General features: G+C 39.0%; 1 protein-coding gene across 4 annotated transcripts in view; it reads left to right on the top strand.

Moving 5' to 3' along the window:
* Positions 1-22,573, top strand: part of TP63 (tumor protein p63) — a 229,084-nt gene that overhangs the window by 66,500 nt on the left and 140,011 nt on the right. For all 4 annotated transcript variants that reach the window (XM_025869207.2, XM_025869205.2, XM_025869209.2 and 1 more), the window contains exons 2-3: positions 18,205-18,333; positions 19,314-19,446. In XM_025869207.2, the coding sequence (XP_025724992.1) occupies positions 18,205-18,333; positions 19,314-19,446 (262 nt within the window). The remainder of the gene's footprint in view (positions 1-18,204; positions 18,334-19,313; positions 19,447-22,573) is intronic.

The following is a 22,573-nucleotide window of genomic DNA, read 5'->3' as shown; positions in this document are numbered from 1 at the left end:
TTGTATTTGAGGTGAGATGTAAAGATTAGCTAAGTCACTGATCTGTAAACAAATATGATTGAAAGCAAGCAAAGTAAGCAAAGAAGAAGGCCATAAAATGCAAGAACTATTTCAGAAATTGAGACTGGGTTATGAATTCTGTTTTATTATAAGATGAGATTAGATCATCAAGCATTTTCAAAGCTGTGCCATTGAATTTGGACTTCAAATTTGATAGGGAGCCATTGAAGGTATCTGCCATAATTGGGTTGATTTAGAAACTCAGGGGTGCTGGGGAGCTCCCTTATTGCCATATCTTATAGCTCCAAGAAACAGCTAGGTTTGTGTGGAATTCCCCCAGACCACCATACCATAGGAAGATAGATCAGGATAGGAATTCCTTATTATTTGGCTTAAAGATCAGAAATGTATTGAGATGCACAAACCTAGCTCCTTAATATGGGTTTGATGGCCCCTCCATCCCTCCTCCCACCCTTGGGCTCTTGGAGCATTTGATTTATTCTCTATATTTCTGGCACTTAACATGCTGCCTGGCAAGTAATAGGTACTCAGTAAATGTTTGCTGAATGAATGGACAAACTACTAACTTGTTTTAACAAGTGGGGAAGAGCCTGGTTATCAGTGCTTGAGTAAACAATCTACACATGAGCGTCTGGTTTTGAGCGGTACTGAAAGCTAGCCTTTGATATTTCCTCTTTGGTCTTTGAGTTCTTGGACAAATAGCTCATTTTCCTGAGGTGAGTCTCCTTCATTTGAAACAAATTTATCTTATCCCAAACCACTAGGAAGCAGTCTCAAATGTGCTCTACCACCCCCAGGGGACTGATCCAGTTGCAACTTCACAAAGTCAAGCTTCCCAACTCCCTGACTGACTTCCTCTTTGAAATTTGAAAGGAGCAGAGATTGAAGGCTGCCATAAAATAACAAAATATATTTCAAATCTTTCTCTTATAAATACTAGAGATGAACAATTAAATTACATATGAACTACAATTTCATATGCTGAGTTAATTGAGCCAGTTATTAAATTTCTAATTTATACTAGATATTTATTTCCTGGAAAATTTTTACATCTCTCTTTATAATTGCAATTGATGCTCTTATAATCTTGACAATTGCCTATTATATTAATAAATATGCCAATAATTATAATAAGTACAAATCAGTTTTTAAGTTTTTTAAGAGATTTTACAAGTCACTACTTAGGAAATATTTCATCAGCTGAAAAGATTTTGTCCACCATGGGAAGAGTAGTTAAAGCTTTGTCTTACATTCTCTCCGAAGTATATTTTTAAAAGTTTCCATTTTTGTGTAACACATTGGAAATCTAAAAGCAATTTGGGTGGAGTTGGTTTCCAGCTCTCCAGTTTATATGAGATACTCATGGATACTCAGTGCTATGTTGTTGTTACCTGTAGTTAAATTAAAGACACCATGTGCATGGAATTGTGTGTGTGTGCACATGTGTGCATGTGTGCATGGGTGTGTGTGTGTGTGTATGTGTGTGTGATCTATGAAAGCAGTGTTCTCACAAGTTGGAATGTGGAAAAGGAACTATTTCTAGGTATATTCTCTTCAGGTTCTGGGCTCATCTCTTCCTGGCCATGACATTTTAAAAGGTGCTTATATTCCCTGTGTTCTCTCCTAACACTGGTGCTCTGCTTGTCCTGAAAGCCTGCGGAGACATATGCAAAGAGATCAGGACTCCGCTTTGGTCCCAGGAGTCATCCCTTCACATAGTGCAGGCTCATTGTAGGGATATCAACATTCAAAGCAGGAGTCCAGGGGGCCTGGGTGGTTCAGTTGGTTAAACGTCTGCTTTTGGCTCAGGCCATGATCCCAGGCTCCCTGCTCAGCGGGGAGAGAGAGCTGCCTGGAAGGAAATGTCCTCCTAAGACTTTGTGTGAGTGAGAAGTGAAGTTTGACTGTGGCATTGGTTTTGAGATTATGGCATTTACTTTCCATTGTAGGTAGCTTTTAACTGTAAAACATGGATCACATAAGGTGTTTTCTGTTCAGCGAGAAGATGAAGTTCTCAGGGAGGATACATTTGGTCTCTCTATGAAAACGCGGCTTTTGTTTCAGGAAATGTGCCTTGATCAGCACGAAGACCTAGTAGGTATACATCTGTCTGCCAAAGATTATTGCAATTACATACTGACACTGATGGCCAATGACTCTGGATCCTTAATAAGGTCATGAGTGCTGAGTCTGAGACCATCTGTGGTAGTTTTGGGTCCAGTCATCATGGTATAAAAACCTGACACTAAAAATCAAAGCAGCTAGCCATGTGAAGAATCTGGGTACTGTACATACACCACAGTGAATCTTAGTGTGAAATTGTTAAGATTTATCACTGTATAAATTTCTGTGCGGTGGTTTGGGTTGTTTTTCCTTTGTTTAAAAAAAAATCAAGAGACCATAAAATTGTCTGAGAAATAACTGTGAGTCTCCATGGAACTGAAACATGCACCTCATAACTGCTGTGAGTCATCATTCTCAGGGCATGGGAATATGGAGACCACAGTTTAGAACAGTGATAACCATTACCTACCTTTCATTGAGTACCTGCCGGGATCTGGACCAGATACTTTACTCTTACTGCAACATACAGCATTAGGTATTTGTATCCCTGTTCTCCAGATGAGAAACTGAGATTTAGGAAGCTTATATATATAACTTGCTCAAGGTCAAACATCTGTAGTGTGGCAAAATTGGAATTCTGAAGTTCATGTTCCCAATTGGTTCCCAATGCTCCCCTCTTGGACCTTTAGAATCTTTATCTTTAATTATATTAGATACTTCCCTTTCATATATAATGCTCCCTGTTGTAAAATATATTTTTATTCTCTCTTTTCTTGAGTGAGGTCAAACTACAAGGGATAGCATATTCGTTCAAGACAATTGTATTGTAATGAATTTACATCAAAAGATTTTCGTAAATTCTCAGTCACTGGACTTTAAATATATTGTGGAAACAATATGATGAATTATATATTTTATGTCATCCTTCACTTACTTTGAGTTCCAAAATATCATGGAACTGTTACTCCATGATCACTTTGCTATTAAAGAGATAGAATTTACCACACTTCCCCCCCACCCTAATTCTGTACCAACAGTGGACTGGTTTCATTAGAAAAAGAACTTTTCAGCTTTCACCTCACTCAACACACTGGAGAAGCAAGAAATCTATAGCTCTTACTGTGACAGGTCTGAAGGATTTTATGGTAGCCTGAATTTTATAGCCAAACCTTGGAAAATTACCCAAAATAAAAAGTTATCTAATTGGGGCACCTGGGTGGCTCAGTCAGTTAAGCAGCCAGCTCTTTGTTTTGGCTTAGGTCATGATCTCAGGTTGTGGGATCAAGCCCCGCTAGAGGCTCCACACTCAATGTGGAGTTAGCTTGGGATTCTCTCCCATTCTCTCCCTCCCGCTCTGCCCTCTCCACACTGCTCTCTCTCTCTCTCTCTCGCTCTCCCTCTCAAATAAATAAATGAAATCTTAAAAAAAAGGTATCATATTCACGTTCCTTTCACATTATGGCACTAAACTGAAATCTGAAATTTCTCTTCAGTCCTTCCACCTAAAATAGACCTTGTCTCCTTTAAAGAGTGAGTTATCGGAATCTCTAAGAACCTTTACACCTAATTCATAACCAAGTTATTACAATAACTTGCTAAAACATAAGTGTACTCATGTATAAAGTAAACACTTAGGGATAGACATGCGCATGTACACAGGCACACACATGCAGAGTGTTCTGCCCTTAAACTGCTCCCGTGTTTTGGCACCCCTAAAACTAAGTAACTTGTTGCTACTACCATTTAATAACCTTCCAGACCCACGAACACATGCCCTCATCTGGACCAATCACAGATCATCTCATAATAGATAATATACTAAATATCATCTTTCCCATGGATCAAGTCACTTGTTCCCGTGAGAGAGGGTGTCACACCATACTTGCAACAAACTTAATCACTTTGAAAAATAAAGAAATGAATGAAGTTATTTCAATAACTAAGATGTAGGAAACATAGCTCCAGATAGCAGCTGACTGCTCCTAAGAGAAGGTGGGTAGAATGGCGAGTGAGAGGTTATACTGGTTTAAACAGCTGCACATACAGCTTTTTTTCACACAAATAGGCTAAATTTGAATTTTTCTATGCTCAATGTAGTCATAATGTGACCTCACAAGCCTGCAGGTCACAGAATATCTGAAATCGGGGTTATAAATATCCTATGTAAATGAGGTCAGTCTCATTAATCAAAAGTCATCATGCTTGTCCAATCCCTAAATTGTTTATTGCTTCTTTAAAATCTGGGAATTAGGCCTGAGGAGATCTGTCCTGCACTGGATAAGCCCTTTGCTTTAGAGCAGGTTTCTTCGTTTCCTCTTTCCTTTTAGCCTGAAGTTGGATCCACCCTCCAAAATCAGTCTTCACACTGAGCTTAGAAAGGGGAAGACAGAATTAGTAGTAATGAGGAACATATATGCAAGGGATAGAATTGAGAAATGCATTTATGTGGGAAAAGGAGAAAGCTTGCTCTGTGATCTGCTGTTTCCCTCAGGCTCCGAGAAGCTAAAATTAAAAATTGATAAAGACAGATAACAACATTAAGGGGATGCTCTGATGGACAGGGGCTGCCTATTAGAAAAAGAGGAAGTGCTTATCTGTAACAGAATCAGCCACAAGGATGTATCACAAGCATCAACTCGGGGTGAAGTTTAACATCACTGATTACCAAAGGTCTGGAGGGAATTCCCAGGATTCCCACACTGTTGCAGTGACCAGAAAACCATGCTGCTCCTAGTCACCATAACTTCCTCTCATCCCTGCTCATAGGGCATCTGGTTTAGAAGCAGTCTATAGTATTACGTGGCACGGCTCAGCTCCTTCTGAGCCATAAGCTGTTGAATTTGTTCCCGCAGTAGCCATCACATCCTGTTTGTCTCTCTGAAGCTGTACCCACACTTCACCATTCCATAGGTGTTCCTTTGAAAACTGATTTATTAGAAATCTCTTTATATGATGAGCACTGGGTGTTAGGCACAACTGATGAATGGTTTGACACTACATCTGAAACTAATGATGTACTAGGTGTTGGCTAATGAATTAAAATAAAAAGCAAATAAATAAAAATAAAAACAAAAAATAGAAAGAAATCTTTTTATATCCCAAAGCATTTTTATAAACATTCCACCTGACCAACCGACACACTCACCCTGTGCCTCCTTTGTAATTTGAAATATTCATGATTATGCAGTTAAACTTTTATTTTTTAAGTCATGGTCAGCAAACTTTTCTTATAAAAGGTCAAATCGTAAGTATTTCTAGCTTGATAGGCCATGCAGTCTTTGTTGCAACCGTTCGACTCGGCCACTGTGATGTGAGGCTGGCATAGACTGTCCTGAGCAAATGCACAAAGCTGTGCTCCAAAGCCCTTTCCAGAAACAGACGACAGTAGTTTAGGGGGTGGTAGTTGGTAGACCTCTGTTTCACCTGAGAGTCTTGCACTTTTCTTCAGCCAGGTTTCCTTTGAGAGTCTTTCTTTATGGAATTATGCCTCTCCTGCTCGCTGTGAACTATTTTGAAATCTCCTTTTTTGAAATGCAGATAAATGTCTTTAATATCATCATGCTTCCTATACCTGTGAGCCTATGGCCAGTCTGGGTTGGCTCTCTAACTGGTATGGATTTTAAAAGGCACAGAGCAAGCAAATATGACTTAAAATTTTTTCATTTTTTAGGGGCGCCTGGGTGGCTCAGTCGTTAAGCGTCAGCCTTTGGCTCAGGTCATGATCTCAGGGTCCTGGGATCGAGCCCCACGTCGGGCTCTCGCTGTGTCTCTCTCTGTCACATAAATAAATAAAATGTTCGGAAAAAATTTTTCATTTTTTACATTTCTTTAATTCCATTCTTTTAAATTTCTTTTCTTCTTCTTTTTTTGGTCTTTGGAAGGTTGTTAAAGAAGAGCCAGTTCATAGCCTTGAGGTGGTACACATTTGTTCCTTTCTTCTTTACTTTTCTCTCCAGTTTTCACAGGTTACTCTACTTATCTCTTTTCCACCATACCCTGCCCCAAACCCATCCTCCCCAGCAAGCTCAATCCACAAATATTTCATCACCCCCACCAACCTCTGACCCAATGCCCTTTATTTTGCAGATTGACTAAAATACCCTTGCTTGGTTTTTTTTTTTTTTTTCCTTGTTTCCTTTTCTCCTTTCTCCATTCCCAGATTCAAATGTCAAGGAGCTAGGGCAAAGAGGGAGAGGATCTAGGCCACTGGAGGGCAGGTCAGAACCCAAGAACATTCCTTATTTTAGTTTTTCGTCTTGTCAAATATTAATTATAGTATTTTTATTATCATTATTAGTTTAGGTAAGTTCCAATTACTTGTGGAAAAAAAAAATAAAACCTGCATACTCGCACACAGTACCTAGACAGAAGATCAGTGTACATGGCCTTAGAGGCCATCCTCTCTAACACGTTTAGATGGTGCATCTCCGGACTGAAAGCTGCCAGGAGGGAAAGGGAGAGACTCTGGTTACCGCTTCTCTGCCACACGTTCTTCAGCCAGCAGCCCCTCACAGACTCGGCCACCTCCCACTAAGACCAAGTAAGCAAAAAAGAAGAAGGCATCCAGGGCCACGCCGCAGTCAGCCTGTCACCAGCTCCGGTGCACCGCTGGGCTGCCTTCCTGCAGGAGGTGGGAAGCCCAGACATGTGGAGGGGGACTGCTGTCCAATGGGGTCGCTATCAGAGGACACTGACAGGGCCTCTGTGAAGACCCAGAGGCCTGAACTGAAGCTTGGGCAGCAGTAGTTCTTGGTATGGTGAGAAAGGTTTAAAAAGCCTTGCCTCCCAGGGGTCGGGAAGAAGTTTGCCTGATGTCGTCGTCTGGCGTAATGCAGAAAGAACTGGGGCTGGTTGTGTAATGGTGAAGGAACGATAGGTTTGGGGCCTTAAACAGCAAAGTAATAAAATAGGAAGGAAGCTTAGTGATTATCTAGTAACCCAATTACCTTCTTTTACACATAGGGGAAAATGAAGCTTTGACAGGAAAAGGGAATCCCACAATTCCCTAGCCAATTAGTCCAGACAGAGAAAAAGAATGTGGATCTCACTGTCAAGTGCTTTTTCCTCCGCGTTACTCTTCATGATTAGAAATAGTAACTTGGTGCAGGATGCAGCGAGAAGCCACAGGTGAGTGAGTGGAAGGGGTAGAATCCATCTTGCTTTTAGAGGTTCAGCTAGAACTTTGTTTCATCAAGGGGCTTTTCCAAACCACCCGGAAGGTGGCTCCTTGTTTGCCTCACATGCCCAGACTTCCCTCCCGGGAGGTAAGGAGGAGCCAGCGGCTCAGGTGATTCCGATTTGCTTATCTCCCCACTGGAGGATCACCAGCACTAGACACCAATGGTGCTTGCCAATGCCACGCATTGGAATCTCCTGTGGGACTTCTAAATTTTTCCATGATACTCCTTCCCAGATTCCATTCCTCAAAATTCTGATTTAATTGGTTTGGGGTAGCACCCAGGCATCTGTATTTTAGCCCCCCCAGGTAGTCTAATGTATAGCCAGATTTGAGAAATAACGAGGCTAAAAGAAGCCTGAGAGTTGAAGCGTGGAAGGGATGGTAGCACAGAAGTAGAGGCGTGAGGGGGACAGTCCGGGGAGATGTGACTGCGGACGAATTAGGTCTGAAGAGAGCTGTTGCCCAAGAGAATAGGGAAGCAGGGACAAGAAGCTGGTGAGCCCTGTTGGGAGACTAATGAGGTTCGAACAGGCTCAGGCGGAAGCACTTTGGAAGCCTGATTAAACAAAGACAGCGGGACTCAGAAGGAAGTCTGTGGAGACAAATCTCCCTACGGGCTCTAGACTGAAGTGCCTTTGGTTTCCTCACCAAGAAGAAAGGACAAAGGACAAGTGACTCAGAGGAAAGTTTTCTGAATTGGCAGGTAAAGAAAAAATAATAATGGGGCAGTTCTAGAAGAGGGAACGTACTGTCAGCAATTCTAGAGCCCTCGACCCTCAGATAACAAGGTCAAAAATCTCCTGTAAAATGAATGATAGGATCTTTGGACCAGAGGGCCTGAGAGATCACTAGGGGCAGCCCCCTCACTTCCTCCAGGAGGAACTTGAATCCCAGAGAGGAACAGGGACTTGACGAAGATCACCTGGAAGCCAGGGTTCCGACTTCTGCCTCTGCCTGGGAGAGTCAGCACTGTGTGAGTTCGGAGCACAGACTCTGGAGCCAGCCTGCTGAGTTTGCTGCCCTCACATACTCAGTGTGCACTTTGGGGTAGTTAACTTACGTTCTCTGTGCCTCAGCTGGCTGATCTATAAAATGAGGATTAACAGAGTCAAACTTCATCATGGGTTGTTGGATGGATTAAGTGAGTTAATATCCATAAAGCATTTAGAATAATGCCTAGCATGTAAGATGTGTTAAAAATATTAACTGTAGTTATTATACCATACTGCTTTATTTAGCTGATAAAAACACATTTCAGTGAACAAGGCTGTGATAATACCTTGCCTCCTGTGTGAGAATAGATATTTGGAGAAAATGTGGATTTATCAAGGTGCTCCATTTTTGACTTAAAAACTTCAAAGGGATTAGAATGTAGGTGAATCCCCAAGCCATATCTTTGCACATGCAATTTCCTTGAAGTGCAGATTCTTGAGCCTCATTCCAGATCATCTGAAACAGAATCTTTGGGAAGTAGCGACAGGGACTTTGTATTTTCCAAATGTGGGTCAGGTGGTTCTGTTGAACTTTCAAGTGTGACACCTACTTGCCCCTTGCTGAGAAAGTGGAGCAACCTTCCATGGTAAGATTCCAAGGCCCTCCCTCTTGCCTGAGATAGCCACTATCCCTTTTTGCACTGTTATGGATAGGGAAATAGAGGATTAGAGAGGCAGTGGAATAACTTGTCCATAGTCATTAACTTTGTAATTAACAGACTAGAGACTCTGAAACCAAATCCTTTAGACTCCAGACCTGCCCATCCTCCCAGTGACCATGTGCTCTGGAGGAAGTAAATTGCCACTTGGCTTCAGTTTTCTTCTCTGTAAAATGGGATGATATTGGTATTTACATGATAAGATGTTGTGAAAATTAATGCATGTCAGGCATATTGTAGAGAACCTTGCTCATAGAAGCAATTGAATATTAACTGTTGTTTCTGCTCTAGATATTGACTTTGTTATGTGTACTCTATTTTCCAAAAATTTCCTTCTACAGGTATTTACTTGACACCCACTTGGTGTCTGTTACTGTGTCAGACTACTGAAATAAATAAATGGTAATGCGAACTTTGTCTCCAAGAGCCAACTACTCCATTAGAAACTATAAATAAGAAACTGTACTCTAAGGCAAGATATGATCAGAAAGAACAAAGAGAGCCATACTGTCTTAGTAAAAACAAAACTTATCTACCAGGAGCCCTTAAGAAATATGTCATGCTGGGCAGTTCCATTCACTAGATAAACATATACTCTTTAAAAAGCATTTTAAAAAGAAGGTAGATATTTCTGAGAATAAGGCATATTTCTCTGTCTTTTTAAACCAAGAATAGTATGTGCCATGTGAACTTATCTTAATGATTCCAGATCACCTTTGGGAAGTTTTGTTTTGTTTTGTTTTGTTTGTTTGTTTGTTTTTACCATTGGGAAGTTTTTTACTGGGTTATCATCACATCAAATTCCCCAGGAGCTTCTGAGGTGTACCTGTCTCTTTATTCTTGTGCTTTTTTTTTTTTTTTTTTTTTTTTTATTTTTTTTATTTTGGAACTTCCTATCAGGTCTTCACACTGGTGCAGTGTGAACATATCCAAACCCTGATGTCATGGTGATTACAGCTATGCAAATGTCTCCTAAATTCTAATTTGGGGGCAGGTTACAGATAAGTTCCCTGTAAGCTTGCATGCACCTCTATTTGCATGCCGTACTGTTAAAATGGCTTTAAAGTAAGACGGACTCAAGTCTCCCCTGTCATTATCTTCTACCAGATGCCAAATTGTAAATTGAAATGCATCAGACTATTAACTGATCAACTGATTATAGGAGAGTGATGTTGGAGGATAACTTTTTTTTTATGTTCATGGATTTAGAGAGATTGCTCCGTTTACAAAAAAGATTTTTTTAATATTTTATTTATTTAGAGAATGAGAGCAAGAGGAGGGCAGAGAGAGAGAGAGGGAGAGAGAGAATCCCAAGCAGACTCTGTGTGTGGGCTTGATCTCATGACCCTGAGATCATGACCTGAGCCGAAATCAAGAGATGGACACTTAACTGCCTGAGCCACCCAAGTGGCCCACAAAAAGTTTTAATTGTCCGCTTTCTTCAGAGCATTGCTGAGGGATCCAGGATGCCCTGGGTTTAGCACTAGAACCCTGTGGGCTTCCTATGGGACTGTGAATAAAATCCCCAGGAGTCCTCATTTGTAGAAAGAAAGTATAGGGGATGAGAAATAAAGCCCTTTTCATGTTTTTTTTTTTTTTCCCCTGTAACTCTCTGCTGTAAAGAACCAGGAAAATAGTAATATAGGTTTTGACTCCCAGTTCCTCCCTTGTTAGAGGACCTATGTAGACAAAATGGAAACATCATTTCAACATGTGTAGATTACAATAGAATTAATGAAGGACAAGAATGCTTAAAACATGCCAAACTGAGGAAGTAAACTCAAACAAGAAAAAAATAGCATAGATGTCTTAGTCCATTCAGGTTGCTATAATGAAATACCATAGATTGGGTGGCTTATAAACAACAGAAATTGATTTTTCACAATTCTGAGGGCTGGGAAGTCCAAGATCAAGGCACTGGCAGATTTGGTTCCTGTGTTTCCTAGTTCATAGATGGCAGTCTTCACTCTCTGTAACCTCACATGGTGGAAGGCAGGAGAGAGCTCTATGGGCCCCTTTTATAAGGGCACGAATCCTACTCATGGGGGCTCAACCGTCATGACCTAATCATCTCCCAAAGGCCCCACCTACAAAAACTATCACATTGGAGATTAAATTTCCACCTACGAATTTTGGAGGGGACACAAACATTTAGTGTACTGTGGTACCCTTTCTAGGGGAGCTGAGCTTTGTACTGGATGGTAGCAAAAGTAAAGATTATGACCTGGGGGAAGATGGGGGGAGTACAAGAGGCCATAATTTGAAAAGACTCATGGCTGAAAAGAAACAACCTGTAGGCTATAGCTGGCTGAATAATTTGGAAAAGAGCATCTGCCCAAAGGAATAAAAAGGATGAGGGATGAGGTCTGATTAGATTTTGTCCAGGGATCAAAGATGAGTTATTCTAAATTCTGAGTCAGGGAACAAGTAGCCTGATAAAAATACTGTTTAGGGAAGACTGATGATCACACGTCAGTTGGGAGAGACTGCTGGCAAATGAAATGAGGGCAGGAAGAAGGTGCGGTGAGCTGGGGGTGTGAGAGATGGGGGCTACAGTCAGAGAAATCATCCTTTTTAAGGCAGCAATTGGTTAGGCTAGAGAGTGGGACACAAAATGTGGAACTTAGAGGATTTTGGACTTGAGAGAAGAAAATATCACTCCCTCAGAGTTAACAACTGGTGAGTTGACACTAGATATATAGGCTTTGATGGGAGAATTGAGAGTTTGGTTTACACAGTAAAGGATTATGGCAGAAGTAAGCTGTGGGCAAGCAGATCCTCAGACAGGTGGTAGTGGGAAGAGAAAAGTCTGAATATGAAAGGGAAGTGAACTGATAGTGGCAGAATGGAGGATAAACAGACACTGAAGGATACAAAAGAGACTTTCTTAAGAATTTAGTTTATTAGTTCAGTAATAAAATATAAAATGAAATTTCTTGGTTATGACACTTTGTTTTTCAAATTGTGGCAAATCAGTATTTCAAGGCATAAGATATACTCAATACATTTTACCCATGTGAGTTTTCTCTGCCACGAGTGAAGCTGGCATATGGATTTGACCATGGGGTGAATACAGTGATAAGGAACAGACTGGTCATTTTTCAACGTGAAGTTGAAAAGGAAAGAATTCTATTTAATGAAGAAAAGATGTTAATGGACTTGATTTAGATTATGTACGTAGCTTTCTGGAGGTGAACATATCTCAGGCATATGAATAAGTTTACTCCTCTAGGGCTCTTGGGCATTGTTGCATGCAATGATGAGGCGATTTATTAAAGGGCATCAAGGTACTCTTTGGCATCCCTAAAATTAAGTATGACAATTAATAATCATAATGGCTATCATAATAACAGAGTAAACTGAAAATATAGGAGTGTTTCCAAACTAAAAATAAAAATAACTAAAAGTGATTTGGAATGCTCCTGCATTGGAAGACTTGTTCTGGGGAAGATCTAGAGAGGTTGGTAATAAAGGCTTAGGCAATAATTTGATGGATTGACAGATTAGATGGATATACAGAAGAGGAAGTCAGGTTCAGAATTTTAAACAACTTCTATCTGAGAACTGGGGACACTCCCATAGTATTCGAGTACTCAAGTCCCCTTGGAAAATAATAGAGACCTCAGCTCTCTTTTCTCACACTACATTTGAGAGTCAACTCCAATCAATATTGGGAATCCGCAGGAAGAACAGATATTCTTGTCAATATCATTCACTGATCAGTACTTGTTTTTTCACGCCATTTCCTGCTCATTTGAAGGAAAAAGGGTAACTCTTATGATGAGACAGAATTAGTAGGAAATTTGTTCTTTTATAGAAAAAAATATCCTCCTAACTATGAAAAACACTATTGCTCAACTTTTAAGATTAATGAAAACTAGAACCATGTATATGTAATATATATATAATTTAATAAAGCATGAGCTTTGAAGTCATACAATCTTAAATTCAAAGCCCAGCTCTATTGTAAATAAATAAATAAATAATAAATAAATAAATAGCAAGCCCAGTTCTATCATTTACTAGCTGAGTGATCTTGAACAATTTCCTTATCCTCTCTGAGCTTAAAATTATCATGTGGAAAACTGGAAAAGCAGGCCCAGTGAAGTGAAATCCTGCCATAATCAATGGCAAGTCTTTCCTGCCAATCACCAGGCAAATAGAGCACAAACCAAAATGAATGGCCCAATGCTGGCTTTTCTGTCCTTTAGAAGGTCACAGTCCAGCGGGAAATTAGGAGCACAAAAGGTTATGACAAAAGGTAAAAATTAGACAAACATTGAAGGTGTTCTATTTTTGGCATTGAACTATGAAAAACTTTCAGAGGAGCAAGATACATGTCTCACTCATCACTAAATCTCCCATGTAGCCTTTCACATAGTACTCAATATATGTATTGTTGAGTCCTTTGCACATAAGCCTTTGGCTAAAATATATTATTAGGTGAGTATAGCAATAAATTCACAGAGGTTTTTTTTTAATCTGAGCAATTTCACTACATTATTTTTTTAAATGGCTTTCGAGAACACAGATAATAGTAAAATAATTAGGAAGTGATCCATTTTGAGTATTTATTATCTTTGCTTTTAACATAATTTAATTTTAATTTTAATACTTTATAATAAATTATAATAATGACTATGTTTAACAACTGCCGTGGAAAATTCCAGAATATTGAACAGTTTGCCTTCATTAACCAGTATTCTAGCATGGTCATGGATTTAGGCAAAGTTTTTCAGGTCTCAGCCTCAGTTTCCTTGTGAAATAAGGTAGCTAGACTAGACAGTCTTAAAGGGCACAACCGACTTTGACATTCTATGTGGTCCTCAAAGGTTTAGGTTCATGTGTGACCCCATCTTTCCAAGTGTGGGCACGGTTACTGAGGGGGCACTCCCAGTCTGCTTTCCTGGAGTTCCTGTGCCACATTCTCTCTCTACCAGAAGAAATGACATCAAGGGAGCCTTTGAGTCAGGAATTCTAGGAGCAGCCAGTGAGTTTCTGGTCTGCATCACTACTAAATGCTGTTTTATTTTAAGTGAATTAGAAGACATTTAATCAAATGTACTTCTACTCTCATAGTATTAAGTTTGGATGTTCTAAAGGGGAGTAAGGAGGCTTTAAATATCCAGAAAATGACAAGTACGGGAACTGTTACAAGAGGCGAAGGGTTGGTAATTAGTGTTTGATGTCTCAATTTATTCTTCCTGGACTGTGGGTACAGACCTATGTTGAATACAATATAGCTGGGTTGAACTAGTTATTTTTATTTTTATTTATGTATTTATTTATTTATTTTATTTATTTTTAAAGATTTTTATTTATTTATTCATGAGAGACAGAGAAAGAGAGAGAGAGGCAAAGGGAGAAGCAGGCTCCCAAGGAGCAGGGAGCCTGATGGCGGGACTCGATCCCAGGACCCTGGGATCATGACCTGAGCTGAAGGCAGACGCTTAACCATCTGAGCCACCCAGGTGCCCGAACTAGTTATTTTTAGATTTTAGCTTTTCCATCTATTAAATAAGAAAAAGTAGGCTAGATGGTCTCAGAAGTCTATTAATTCTAAAATCCATCTGTAAAACTAAGGTTGTGTTGAACTCTGAAATAGTGGATTTGGGAGATTTTTCAGGAGTGCTGAAAGAAATTTAATGCAAGAGATTTGAGTGGTGACTTCTGGGGCAGAACAGGAAGAGCAGGAGGGAATGCAGACTATAAGCAGATACCTTTGGGGGTTTTCAGGTGACTTCTACAGTGTAGGGTTATTTATTTATTTATTTATTTATTTTTTTTTTGCTGAGTTAATGTAAAGAGTGCAGGATAGTTCATCCACGAAAAACAAGCTGAAAGGAAAAAAAAAAGGGACTTGAGACTTCCTAACTTTGGGTGTGACTGATTTGACAAGACCATTTGAACAGAGTGATTGTTCCATGAGTAAATTGATACTGAGATTCACCCAAAGGCAAAGCCTCTGAAGATAGGATTTACCTCACCCTTCCTGCCCTATGGGACCAGCTGATCTCTTTCCTTCCTTTCTCTCAATAATGTTTTCCATCTTTATTCAGAGACCAAGAATCAATTCTTGGTTTGCATAGGAGACACCTGGGAGATCCTCTAACTGTGACCACTGACTTTTAAATTGTTAACAGAACCAGTTCTTCAAATGAAACCTTGCTTGGAACAATAATATACTTAAGATGCAAACGCCAAACTTGCTGGTGTTAAGGCGTGTCTGGAGTCCTACTAGTAGGGACATTTCTTTACATCTGGCTAACCCACTGAGGCACCAGAAACCCTAGTTTCATGAAACCAATATGAAAACCACTGATCTGTTCCAAAGCCCAATCCCATCTTTTGTAATCAAGTCCCCTTAAAGCTTGAGGCCCTGGAGTGGGGGGTAGGGGTGGGGAGGAGCTGTTGCCCCGTTCAATGTAGCGAGCCTGAGATAAAGGTGATCTAGGAGAAAATGAGAGGTAATGGGAGCACTGTTTGGGCCTACAGACACAGAAAGAGAAAAAAACAATTTGAACTGCAGAGAAATGAGGGATAATTCAGGTTTAATATAATTACTTTTGTGGGACACTTCTACAGCTTTAAGAAGCCTTTCAAATATGCTATTTAATTAGTTCAATTCAGTAAGTATTTTCTGGGTACAAATTATGTACTTGATCTAATCCAACCAATGTATTGACTACCACGCACTATATGGAAAATGTGTAGCACATTATTTCAAGTAAGCCTTTTAACCACCCTGTGAAGGAAGCATAGTTGAAGAAAATAAGGTACAAAGAGGTTAAGTAACTTGATCATGACTTTACAGTACGTCAGTAGTAGAGCTAAAATTTGAACCCAAGTCTGTCTCACTTCAAAACCCATGTTCCTTCCACTCTAGCCTCAAGGAAATATAAAACTAAGAAATTCAAGGAGATACGGGCTTTGCCTTCAAGTTACTTAAGGTCCTCTACACTCGATTAATTGTTGTACAAGTAATATAGGATGAATTAGCATTGATGAGACGCAACAAAAGGCCAGGAAAGTTTGGAGAAGAAAGATTCTATTTCAAGTAAGGGACCAGGAAATGCTTTGTGGGGAGGAAATCACTGAGGACTGCGTAGGCATCTGTGAGGCAACGGAGCAGGGATGACTATTCCCATGTCACAATCAAGGAAGCTGAAGTTCATGGAGCTGGGAGGCTCTTCCACAGTTTTGCAGCTGGTTAGTGGTGACATCAGAAATACAGGGAAGGTCTTTTAGCAGACAGAGAGAAACTAGAGAGAAAATGTGAACATGACATAAACAATGTCTGATTTAACCTTTTTGCTAATAGTTGAATTTATCCCCGTTTTCTCCATCCTTACTTCTGCTAGCCTCCAGTTGTCTTCCCTGGACTGGTGTAACCACTTTGCCCATAAACTGATATGCTTATAAACCTTTCCTCCACACAGCTTCCAGATTTATCAATATGAAATGTATTCTGTCAGTCTCATCCTTCAAATCCTTTAATACTGTGGGGGTGGATATGCCAACCTACACGTGTGATCAAAAACTTGTGTAGAACTAAATACATATACAACATATACATGTATGCATGTGCGCAAATGAGTACAAGTAAAACTGAGAATTTCTGAATAAGATCAGTGGATCGTAGCAGTATCAATATCCTGGTTATAATTTTTTAAGGGTTTTGTAAATTGTGACTTACCATTGGGGAAACTGCAGGAACTCTGTATAATTCATTACAACTGCATGTAAATCTATATTGATCTCAAGATAAAAAGTTCATTTAAAAATGTTTTGCAAAAACTAGAAGTATTGAAATATTTAAGCTTCTTTGAACATAGCATACAATTCTCTTCTTCTCTCCCCAGCTATATTTTCCAGCATTCTCTGCCCCAGATCTTATTACTGTGCTAACATAGAGTTGCCTGCAACTTTCTCACATACACCAAATTATTTTCCATTTTGGTATTTTGTCTATTGTTGTTGCCATAGACTGCTCACTCTTATCATTAATCCTTACCTGGCATAGCTAATTTCTTCAGATTGTTTAAGGCTCTTTCTTTTGATCCCTCAGATGAGATGATACATTTTATCTTTGTACTTTCATAGTGTTATACGTACTCTTACTATTTTTTATTAGAGATTTGGTTTCTTGTCTTACCTTCTATACCTTCTAGAGAGTGAGACAGTCTTATTTGCTTTTTATTTTCAGTGGCCTTTATTCTTGCTAGTAAATAATAGATTCTATGTGTTTAACTTGAGTAAATGAATGTGCTTCTCCATATAGTTTGGAAATTATCAACAATAAATACAATGCTATTATCTTCTATTATGTAACTAGACCAGAGTGTTCATTTGCAAATTTAAGTTGATTGACTATCTTAGTACACTATTAATACTTTACAATATTAACAGTAATGATTAAGAGCTTAGCTAATTTCATCCAGGGGTAAATTTAGTCTACTGATAATCACAATGAATCATAGACTGAGATGATCTGTGTAGATAATATGCAGACCTGGAGACAGCATCACCTGAGAAAGCTGGCATTTTCCTTCACATATATAGGGATCAAGGTTATTTATTTTTTTAAGTAAAGGCGAACTTGGGGACCCAGCAACAAAATAGAGCAAACAGAAATGGCATTCATCTGCAACATATTCAGATGTTTACTTATCCTTTAGTCTAACATAGAATTTTACACTCCAATTAAAAACCGCCCACACACACATCAAAGTAGGTTAACCGGTGATTCCAAAAAAAAAAAAATCTAGGTTCAGAGGTTTGCATTTATTGTCCCTGGGCACAATCCTAAGATGGTAGTTATGAGAGAGGTGATTTTACTGCAGGTGAGATTTAAATTTTCTAACTCCTTTCTGTTTTCTGATTCTACTTTTTACCTGCTAGAGGCAGAATGGACAGATAATCAGTTGAGACATTTATAAAACAGGTTTAATAATAGGTCACCCTTGCTGCCAGACTTAATGAAGGAATGTTTATCTTCTTTTTGAAATCTTCAGAACATAGATGCTGGGTAATGGAAGTGTAGAGTGTAACAACATTACTAGTTACAAAATAATTTGATATAGGATGTGATTATCTGACTTTACAGCAAAATGGGATCCATGATACTGCCCAATGAAACACCAATCAAGCAACTTCTGAAATTTGCTTTATATGCCTGCATGGTTCTGAAAATTCACCTGAGATTTCTTGATTGAGTATGCTTTAGTTTTAATATTCAGTATCATAAATACAGAAACTGTAATTCTAGTTTCATTTTTGTCCTCTTAAGGTTTGTAGAAACACCAGCTCATTTCTCTTGGAAAGAAAGTTATTACCGATCCAGTATGTCCCAGAGCACACAGACAAGTGAATTCCTCAGTCCAGAGGTCTTCCAACATATCTGGGATTTTCTGGAACAGTGAGTATCAAAGAAGCAAAAACATGTTGTATTTGAATTATGATAAATAGAGATTATAAAAATATTGCTTACTAGGGCATGTTTCTAGAATCAATAAAAACCAGTCAATATTGTTGGAATAATTTATTTCCTCCAATAGTATTTCTGTGTTCAAAATTCAGTAGAGGTTTATTCAGTTTACAACACCAAAAGATCATTATTCCAAGGTGGTATAATTTTGGAGCAGCAGAAGGGCTCTCCTCAAACCATAAGAGACTCTTAATCATAGGAAACAAACTGAGTGTTGCTGGAGGAGGGGGTGCAGGGATGGGGTAACTGGGTGATGGGCATTAAGGAGGGCACATGATGTAATGAGCACTGGGTGTTATATGCAACTGATGAATCACTGAATTCTACCTCTGAAACTAATACTATATGCTAATTAACTGAATTGAAATTTAAAAAAGGTGGGGAGGCTTTCCTGCCTAACTCCCAATAACTTCTCCAGTGACTCCCTTGATACCCAAAATCTGTTCCTTTGGCTTAAAGACTCTTATTTGCTGTTACAACACAAATACTAAATTTTGTTGGTCATTTATGCCCTGCTAGCAAAATGATTATTGTCTCCTTTATTAAGATCACGTTTGGATAAGTGAGTAAATTCAGTGGAAGATAGAAGAATATCAGAGTACTTCGTACTCTAAGGGATAGGGTATAAAATACTCAATTCCTGACACATCCTTTCTCTCCCATGTTCTACCCAGCAATTCTCTGACAAGGGCAGGGATCGTGATTCCCACTGTTACAAATAGGACTTAGATTTGAACTGCCTGAGATAACACATTTGGCATGTGGTGGAGCCACGATTTGAACCTAGAGTCTCTGACTCCGACGAATGAGCCTTGCCAACTTTGAAAGAGAGAGAGCTCATTGTTATCAACGGTGCTTGTGTTTTAGTCCCATTCCTTGCCTAACACACTTTTGTTTGTCCTTTATGGTAGGCCCATATGTTCAGTTCAGCCCATTGACTTGAACTTTGTGGATGAACCATCAGAAAATGGTGCAAGAAACAAGATTGAGATTAGCATGGACTGTATCCGCATGCAGGACTCGGACCTCAGTGACCCCATGTGGGTGAGTGGCAGGAACATCTCCTTTAATCTGTGGGCCATGCCATCCACATCTCTGTGAAGTCTGTGTATTTCATGGCATATAAAAAGGCAGATGGCCCTGAATGGACAAGGCCACTAGGCAGAGAGTCAATGTGATCAGCAGAGAGAAAATTAAGTGTTTGTGGATTTTGGGTCTTCCTCAACTCTTCTTACTGCATATGCTCCCACTGGTGTGGAGAAGGTGGGTGGGTGGGAATAATCCCTTATGTTCCTTATCTGAATTGTTCCTTATGTCTATCCCAATTTGGAGAGGGTGGTACCAGTCCAGGGTTTTACAAGAGGTCAAGTTAGAGTCAGAACCAAAGTCTAGATCTGAATTCTATCCAAATTCTATCTGTACTATGGCAGGCTGCCTCTTTCATGGAACTATCCTTAAATAAAGGAGGAGGAAGTAAATTCAATGTGAATCGAGATACAGATTTAAGTACCTAGTAATAGAATAAGGGGAAAGAAAGTAAGTAATACATAAAATAGTATTTTGGGGGGGGTGCTTTGCCAGTGAGTCACTCATGACCTTGGGCTTTAGTTTCTTATCTGTAAAATGGGGAGACCAGGAGTGTGATGGATTAATAATAATAAAACACTTTTCTGAAATGTTTAGATGAAATTTTCTGTATTTGTGTAGTACATAGTGCTGGGTTGTTTTTTGTCTTGTTTTTTTTTTTCATTATTATTCATTGACCATACAAATCCTGCTTTTTCTGTAAACACACACAACTCAAACAAACAAATCCTTCTAGAAGAACAGGTGGAAAAGAGCTAGAAAAAAGGTGGGGATTTCATAGATCACATGTCGACATGATTTTGGAAATCACTTTAAAAATACCTTGCCTTTCTTATCTAATAGAAGATTTTACTGGAATTTACACTATATATTTTTTTTTATCTGGAATTGTACTTTTTTGTTGTTGTTAATATTGGGAGAAGGTGTGTCAGGAAAGGGAAGAGGAAACAGCCAAAAATATAAAGTTGTAACTTTGCAAATATACTGATGTTTTGCCACTAAATTGATAAAAGGAATATAACTATTCTTCAGTGGCCCCTTCTGTTATAATACTGACACAGTTGTCTGTTATCTTTGAGCTAGTGAAAGGAAAAGGATGGATAAATCCAAGGGGCAGGTCACTCAAGGCCTTGGAATGTGTTACAATTAAACCTATGTAGGGGTAAATTCTGATTTGAGAGTGAGTTCAAAATTAGGATATTGCCAATTCACTTAATAATATCACCTCTTGATAGGTAGCACAAGCCTAGGCAAACCTTTCTTTTATATTCTCTCCAGGGATTTTCTGTTCTGATTCCTGAACTCATAAAAGCAGGTGAATTTACATAAAGCTTGAAATGGAGAATCAAGCCTTTTTATTTATGGTTTCTACTCTTATTTCACACACTTTCACACACTGAAGCATGTGGTTTCTAAATGTGCCATGCCCTTTCTTATTTTTTTATATTATTAGAAATTCTCTCCTTAGGAACATCTTTTTTGTGTGTTTGTTTTTGTGTTTGTTTTTGTTTTCCCCTCTAGCTAATTCCTCTCTGTCTTTCAACAAACAGTATATCCTGTCTTCTCTGGGAAAACTTCCGTATCACTATTCACCACCAGTCTGAGTTAGAGACTATTCCTCTGAAGCAACCTAGGTCTATTTTTAGTCCTATTACTTATTATACAATCTTATCTTTGTTTATTTCTTTGTCTCTCAAGGGGACAGGGGCCATATTTTGTCATGCTCACTGTTTGTTACAGTAGCCGTCACATAATAGACCCTCAGGAAATTTTGAAGTCCTGTGAAATGAGAATTGGAAGTTGTCTTAAAAAGTCAGAAAGTTCTCTTTCAAGCAGTCCTGTCCAAGAGAACTTTCAGTGTTGTAAATGTTCTATATTCTGTACTGTTCAATGCAGTAGACACTAGCCACATGTATCCTTTGGGCATTTGAAATGTGGTTAGTGCAACTGAGGAACTTAATTTAAATTAAATTAAAATTTAAATGACCACATGTGTCTGGTTGGTAGAATATTGGGTAGCACAGTTCTAGGATATCTCCAGTCAGAGGACTGTTCTCTTCTTGAACATTCATGGCGGCAAAGCTTCCTGTCCCCTCTGCCTCTCGTATTCCTTCCCTTCTAACTATTGTTCTGTCAATTGGAAAATGTTAACGCTGCTGAGGTACTTTATTCTTTACTTCCACTGTTTTCTCAATTCTGTTGGGAAGTACTCAGGTTTGCTATTTGAGCAAAACTTTAGTCATTTAACGTCCATTTTGGTGCTTTTACAAATCAGCTAAAGGAAACTTTAAAAAAATCCTAGTGGAGTATCCGAGTGAGAGTCATGGAAGCTCTACAATGATGTTAGAAAAGGGAAAAATGAAGAAGGGGAGAAAGTCAAGAAACTACATAGATGTCATTGCCCTCATGATAAGGGTCTAAGAATGCACTGCTGTATGGGTTGGAGGTTATTGTTATTTAAGAAATACTGATATTTAAAAGGATTATCCATTTGCATTCAACATTTTTTTCTTGAGTGTCAGTTATACACACACACACACACACACACACACACACACACACACGATATTGATTCTTTGAAATAGATTTTTAATAATGCTACTAGGAGTACTGATTGAAACAGAGTGTGTTCAATTTGAAATTGAACCAGATTTTCCTGTTATAATTCTAAATTACAAATTTTTGAAATTAGCTTTTCCTTAAGCATCAATAGTTGGTGGCAATTAACATGTTTGATATTTAATCTTTCCAATCACTTTGTGAGGTAGAATTTATTATCGCTGTTTTATAAATGAATCAAAGGCAAAACGGGTTAAATAACTTTTCTAGGATGACATGTGTACTCAACAGCAGTGTCAGTATCTTACCCATACTACTGGACTTGATCTTTTCTTTTCTCATTTTTCCTCCAGGGTACTGTATTTGAGAGGAACTTGAGTTCTATTTCTTCTTAAGTACCTGTCTGTTATGTGAGCATTAGGGATGTCTGTGTGGAGAAACCACTCCTCCTCCATGAGATAACCCTATAGTAGAGTCTCCACACTTTGCCTTCTCTGAAGAGGCACAGGTCACCATCAGTAATGAC

The sequence above is a fragment of the Callorhinus ursinus genome, unplaced genomic scaffold (genome assembly GCF_003265705.2).
Source record: "Callorhinus ursinus isolate GAN/ISIS: 27379988/994484 unplaced genomic scaffold, GSC_fseal_2.0 scaffold1, whole genome shotgun sequence".
In the NCBI taxonomy this organism is placed as follows: Eukaryota; Metazoa; Chordata; class Mammalia; order Carnivora; family Otariidae; genus Callorhinus; species Callorhinus ursinus.
Note: the sequence above shows the minus strand (reverse complement) of the source record. Positions and strands in the feature narration are given on the sequence as shown.